Here is a 6,827-nt window from a genome sequence, read left to right as displayed (position 1 = left end):
ATGGGGACAGCATATGCGCCATGGTATACTGTCTACTGTAAAACTGCTTTTATTTATTTATTTATTTATTTATTACATTTCCCTAAATCAGTGTTTGATACCTACATTTTTAAATCAAATAACAGACTGCCACTCCAATCTTATTTTTATTTTCGCAACAAAATATTTTCAGCGAAGGTGAACATAGTTCTGTGTAGCCCATCCAAGTCCCATTATACATATTTAAAAATCCTGGATAGATGTTATATATAAAGCGAGGTCTCTTTCCTAAACGATAATCGCCTCAGGGAGTATCAATGTCACCATGAACTCTTGAACTTGGGAACGGTTTAGATCGGTTCACTTGTTTCAAGCAAGGAGGTCTACTTACTGTATCATTGGTTTCAAGTGAATAGTAAACCAGGTCTATCGCCATCTAGTGGCTACTAAGATTACTACTTGCAACTGGTGCAGCTGTAGTCTTCAGTGCCCCAAACTATAAACTTTGCTAGCCTGCTGCTATCTGTATTCAGATACCGAAATAAAAATGCATGAAAAAAGTGAAATGGATTGTTAACCTATTTTATTTCTAATGCTTACACATGTAGGCCTATCAGTTTATTAAAATAGTTTTAAATGTAGGCCTATATGTATTATATTCCCCCTTTTTCTTTAAAAAAACATATCGTATGACTATAACATTAATGCACATTGAACACAGTGAATGCAATCAGGTTTGCAATAATGTAGGCCTAGTAGTGATACAGTAATGTAGTTGCATCTAACAGCCTCTAACCCCAAACCCAAGTTGGAAATCTCGCGTTGTCATGAGACTCCAACGTGATCATGTTTCCCTCTGCTATGCTCTGCAGATTTGGGCAGCGCAGTTTGTGTTCTCTTCGTTCCCACGGTAGTTTTTACCGGACGTTTCTCCTTGCGTCTGCTCTCGGTTCTCTTCGGGCAATGTCCTCGGATGCCGGCGACAGTGGCGGTGCGAAATTCGCCTCTGTTGATTTCGAGATATTTGGAAACGTGCAGGGTGCGTAAGCGGTCCCTCGGTGCGCACGCAGGCGGTAGCGGCCCATAAACTATGTCCAGTTTTGGGAATGTAATGTAACCCAGGCCTAACCTCTTTGCTACTAAATAAAAGTATATAGTCCCATTGGATGTTCTTTTGCGCAGTCATGTAATTTAATTGATTAACTTAATGTAAATCGTCTGTTAAAATTAGTAATTTTTTTTCTTGCAGGTGTCTGCTTCAGAATGGTGAGGATGACTTTTTCCAAGGAAATAACCACAGTATGAACACCACTCAACAGTGGTGGTAGGACTACAGTAAACCAAATTAATCTAACCTATCTGTAGAGTTTTTTCCAATCTGTGTGTGAGTTACTGGTAGATATTATTATGAATGAGCAATTGCACAAAGTACAAAATAGGCTAGGCCTAGGCCTACTTCATGCATTCTGCATAGGTCTAAATGCAAACCTACTGTAGTCTATTGAGCAGCATTCAAATCAGTTATTATTACCAGTATACATTCTACACCAGGGGTCCCCAACCTTTCTGGGTCTGAGGGCTACCCAGGGCTACTCGAGGGCTACCAAGGGGCTACTGAGAGCTACCTGAGGGCTACTTTAGTTCAAAATCCTCTACTGATATCTTGACATCATTCCCAAATCACACTATGATTGAATTATGATTTGCGTATAGGTTATAAAGAAATAATCTCATATTTAAATGAATAAAAACACTAACTGTGACTAAAATATTATAGTCGTCACTATTTATTAACATCCTTGGAGGGCACCTCAGAAGCTCCTGGGGGGCTACCTGACGCCCGCGGGCACCACGTTGGTGACACCTGTTCTACACATTACACATGAAAAAATATTATTATTATATCAGTCATGTTCAAATTTACAGTATGTGTAGACATTTGTGTAAACAAATTCTTATCACCTCTGTTGTCATGGCAATGCATTAGCTTTCTGCAGTACCACATTTGCACTCCCAAATTAACACAATAATTTAAAAATCACCAACCATATGTTTAATACCACATAGCCTACCATTTTGTTTCATTCCAGTACAGAGGTAGATGGCTGTGTTTTGGAAATTACCATGCTACTTGTGTGCAGTGGTCGAGATGTAAAAATCAAACCGGGGATGGTCAGAGATGGAATCTGATAATTGGGGGTCGTGGGGGTTTCCCCCGAGAAAATGTTGAAAATGTAGTTGTTAAAAGTGCAATATTAACACAATATGTGAAGAAAGGAGGCCTAGAGGGGGATGATTTTTGTCCATTTTCTATGATTTTAGACCATTCCCCCCGCCTACAACTCGAGCATTGCTTGTGTGTGTCTTGCAGTACACGGAGGACCATGGCAAGAAGCTGGGCCTGAGCGGCTGGGTGAAGAACACCAGACAGGGTACGGTGATCGGACAGGTGCAGGGGCCGCCGGACAAAGTCAACGAGATGTGAGTGTGTCACCAGAACAGGAAGAACGGTGTCCAATCACTGCTCATTTACACACTTGTTTGCACACATCTTGGAGCGGCTTGTGTGTGTATTGACAGTAAAGTCTTTTCTATTTTATTCTATACTACTCTGTAATACAGTATTCTATTCTATACTATCCTCGCTTGGTAATTTAAGCAACACAAACTGTACATTTTCCATCGAACGTGTTGTAGTTGTTCATTTTATAACAAGGTAAGTTGCACTTCTAAATCTGGATTGGAGTTATAACCAGTGTACTGTTTGGAGAGGAGAACTCTGGCAGAGGGCAGATGAGAATTGTGTTGCCTGAAAACCACAACAGAAAACTAGACCAGTTCATTCAGTCATTAATTCACTGGTCCAGCAAGAATGGGCACATATTTCCTACATGCTGGTGGAAAGAGTACAGAAAATGTGTACTCAAGTAGAAGTATCTTTACTTTGCCTAAATTCTACTCAAGTACAAGTAAAAGTACCTATCTAAAAATCTACTCAAGTAAAAGTAAAAAGTACTTCACTTAAAATGTAATTTGAGTAAAAAGTACTTAGTTACTTTTAATTAGCTTTCCTCTTGAGAATGTCATGTTTATTTTTCTTGAATATCGTCCTCCATAACCTCTATCTCTTGCTTGGCACCAGCCATCATCCAATACATTGATACAAGATAGTAAAATAGTGGAAATGCTGTGTGCCATCCTGCACAATCTTTCATTTCTGGCGGATTGTGGCATTATTGTGCATGGCATTTTGTCTCTCAGTCAATTTTTTTTACTCAGTACTCAGGCCAGGTTCCAGTGTAATTGAGTAAAGTGCTTGGGTCAAAATGTACTCAAGTACAAGTAAAAGTATTAATTTAAAAAATTTACTTAAAAAGTACAAAGTATTCATAAAAGCTACTCAAGTACAATATTGAGTAAAAGTAATAAGTTACTTTTCCACCCCTGCTGGCTCCAGAAAGAGCAGGTGATGGTGTGTTGTTGTTGTAGTACTACAGACTGACCACAGGGTGTCAGCCTTTGACTGCCCATCTCGTCATAGAATTCTCTGGAACTGGGCGGGAACCTTAGCATAGACACAGATGCAGTGGATTTCCACTTTGGTGTGATCCTACATGTTTAGGTTGATACTCTCTCTTGATGAGTTTACTGGGACCATTGTTTTGTGCGTAGGTCCTTTAATGCTTCAGAATTTAGAATGGACATTGTGCCATAGTTGTGCCAAAACGTTGCAGCAGATACACCACATTAACGCGTTGGAACATAGACATAATCTCTTATTTAGTGCATTTGTGCGTGCGTGTGGTGTGCTTCTGTCTGTGCCTGTGTGCGCATTACAGCGGGCAAGGGGGCAGCCCCCAATGGCGCCCAGAGGGTGCAGTGCGGCTTCAGTCATGGAGGAGGGGAGAGCACTGGTTAATTACTCCCCCCACCAACGAGTCGAACCTTTGGCTATAAGTCTGACGCCCCAACCACTTACCCATGACAGCCCAACTGTGCGTGCACCCATGACTGTGTGTGCACGCGTTCATGTGTGTGCACATATGTCAGTGTATGTGTGTGCATGCATGCATGTGTGTGTGCACATATGTCTGTCTGTGTGTGTGTGTGTGTGTGTGTGTGTGTGTGTGTGTGTGTGTGTGTGTAGTAGTAGTAGTAGTAGTGGGTGTGAGTGTGTGTGTGTGTGTGTGTGTGTGTGTGTGTGTGTGTGTGTGTGTGTGTGTGTGTGTGTGTGTGTGTGTGTGTGTGTGTGTGTGTGTGTGTGTGTGTGTGTGTGTGTGTGTGTGTGTAGTAGTGGGTGTGAGTGTGTGTGTGAGATTGAGGACAGCAAGGGAGGGGAAAGGGAGTGAGTGGGTGGGGTGTGGTGGGATGTGGTGATGTCAGACAGGGCGGGCCAGTGTGTTTACAGCCCCGGGGCTTTGGTAGGGTCTTACTGATGACATCATACAATCCCTCTACACACACCGACAAATCAGAAACAGACAAGAGCAAAAGAGAGAGAGAGAGAGAGAGAGAGAGAGAGAGAGAGAGAGAGAGAGAGAGAGAGAGAGAGAGAGAGAGAGAGAGAGATGACTTGGGAGAGGGGGTTTAGAGAGCATGAGGGGGAAGGAGAGATGGATAGGAGTGAAAGAAAGATGCAAAGAGGAAGAGAGAGATGAGATGACGGAAGGCTTTGAGATGACATTGAGATGGAGAGAAAGAGTGCAGGAAAGGGGGAGGCAGAAAAAAAAGGGGGAGACAGAGTGAGAAAGAGAGAGGGAAAGGAATAGAGAGGTGTGTAGCACCACCAAAACTAAAGCCCGGAGCTGTGTGGCGTCAGAGATTCTATATAGAGATATGCCAACATAACAGGTTTCTATGGGCACCTAACATGACCAGGTTCCTGTCTGCCTAAAGGGGCGTGTCATAATACTAGCATTGAATAGAACAGTCCTTAGGTCTGCCTAAAGGGGGATTTCCCCACCCCCCCTCCCTCCCCCTTGCAATAATAGAACACGGAAACAATGGGCCAATGGAACCTCTCTCTCTCTCTACTCTCTCTGGTGGCGTCACATGTGGATGTGATTGGGAGTTAGTGTTCTCCACAGAGGGTGTGGTCCTCTGGTGCAGCAGCTGAAACAGAGACATGAACCTTATCATCGATCCCGATGGAGTATTCACTATGGTTCATGTCTGTCTGTCTGTCTGTCTGTCTGTCTGTCTGTCTGTCTGTCTATCTGTCTATCTGTCTATCTATCTATCTATCTATCTATCTATCTATCTATCTATCTATCTATCTATCTGTCTGTCTGTCTGTCTGTCTGTCTGTCTGTCTATTTACAATATCTATCTATCTATCTATCTATCTATCTATCTATCTATCTATCTATCTACAATGTATCTGTCTGTGTGATTAGGGTCGTTTGCAACCGCGCAGCAAAAGATTTGATCAAAACGTGATTTGCTTGATCATAAAAAGGAGGGGATAACTGCGTCGCAACCAAGCTGGACACATCAGGACGACGAGATTTCAACAGCGGCAAAGAAGGTGGATCTATAGGTCTGTGGGTGGATCTACCTATTTTGACAGCGGGTGTACCAGGGCGCCCTCTCGTGGAATTAAATAATCATGGCGCTAATTCCATGACGTGCTTACCATCGTCGGCACATGCTTGTGAAATCCGAGACTTGCTCTGCGTCTCGGAGAGAAATCGGGTGGTCTTGTGGTAGAGACACAGGTTACCACTCAGTGAATCATGGCACAAGTCATATGTGATGATTTGGCTTCACCTCCATGTAATAATTCAGTTAATTAGTTCTCACTTTAGGCTATTCATTTTGTGTTTTGGGACCAAAGTCGTCATTCAGATAGGACCGTTTTAAAATTACTTAACAGCCCCAACCCATGCTGCGAGGATTGAACCCAGGTGTTCAATAGCTTTACCATGGCGCGCCAACCACAAAGGCCACTCTGTTTCGTGCACTTTCATACATAAAAGACAAGATAAGTCTCTCGCAACTGGTCTGTTTCCACATTAACCATCAGCAACTAAAGACTCCCCGTGTTTCGGTGCAGTTTCGAACCGGGGACCTCATGAATGGAAGTCAGGCGCGCAACCACTACTCTAACCGTCGGGCAGGCGGCCCGCGGAATAATACTAGTTTTGTAACCTACGGCATACACTCCTAACGTGGCGAAGATGGAGCATCTGACGACAGGGTGGTTTGTTTCTTTTTTTTCTGTTGTAAGTGGGTTGTGCGACCATACATATGGATGATACCACTCTGAGTATGCTGCATTTGTGCATGAAATGCATTTCAGCATGTAGAAAATGAAGCACGTTCAACTACACACACATGAATCACATGAGCTATGAACGCCAATCACGGCAGATTCCTCACATCATGGAGGAGGTCTTCTTGCCCGGCAGTAGCTTTCTGCTACTGCGGAGTTGCTTGACAAAACTTTTGTTCCCGCGATGGTTCAACGCCATGTGACACGACTGCCGCGCAGAGGTCACTCCCTTCAACTGCGTCTTGAACGGCAAATTCTAACCATGATGCTTCACGCGGACACACTGAGCATGCTCGCTGCCTAGCAAATTTTCAACTTCGTCAAAATTACGCCATCACGAACGCCCTTATTATCTGTCTGTCTGTCTGTCTGTCTGTCTGTCTGTCTGTCTGTCTGTGTGATTATCTGTCTGTCTGTCTGTCTGACTGCCTATCTAACTGCCTGCCTATTTGTCTTTGGCTGTGATTGGCTCTTGGATATTATAGTTTTGTGCACTAGAGTAGAGTGCATATTGCAATTCCTAGGGGCCAGGAAATTGAGAATAATCTACAGAAGACAACATGGGCTGTAGTAG

The 6,827-nt window shown here is 43.3% G+C and overlaps 1 protein-coding gene across 1 annotated transcript in view; it reads left to right on the top strand.

The window, feature by feature from the left end:
* The first annotated feature begins 813 nt into the window (after positions 1-813).
* The window catches only part of acyp2 (acylphosphatase 2, muscle type), a 26,191-nt gene continuing 20,177 nt past the window's right edge, over positions 814-6,827 (top strand). The window contains exons 1-3 of the mRNA XM_063197418.1: positions 814-1,018; positions 1,229-1,245; positions 2,351-2,460. Coding sequence (XP_063053488.1) covers positions 826-1,018; positions 1,229-1,245; positions 2,351-2,460 — 320 coding nt within the window. The 5' untranslated portion in view covers positions 814-825. The remainder of the gene's footprint in view (positions 1,019-1,228; positions 1,246-2,350; positions 2,461-6,827) is intronic.

Source organism: Engraulis encrasicolus, chromosome 1 (assembly GCF_034702125.1).
Source record: "Engraulis encrasicolus isolate BLACKSEA-1 chromosome 1, IST_EnEncr_1.0, whole genome shotgun sequence".
Taxonomy (NCBI): domain Eukaryota; kingdom Metazoa; phylum Chordata; class Actinopteri; order Clupeiformes; family Engraulidae; genus Engraulis; species Engraulis encrasicolus.
Note: the sequence above shows the minus strand (reverse complement) of the source record. Positions and strands in the feature narration are given on the sequence as shown.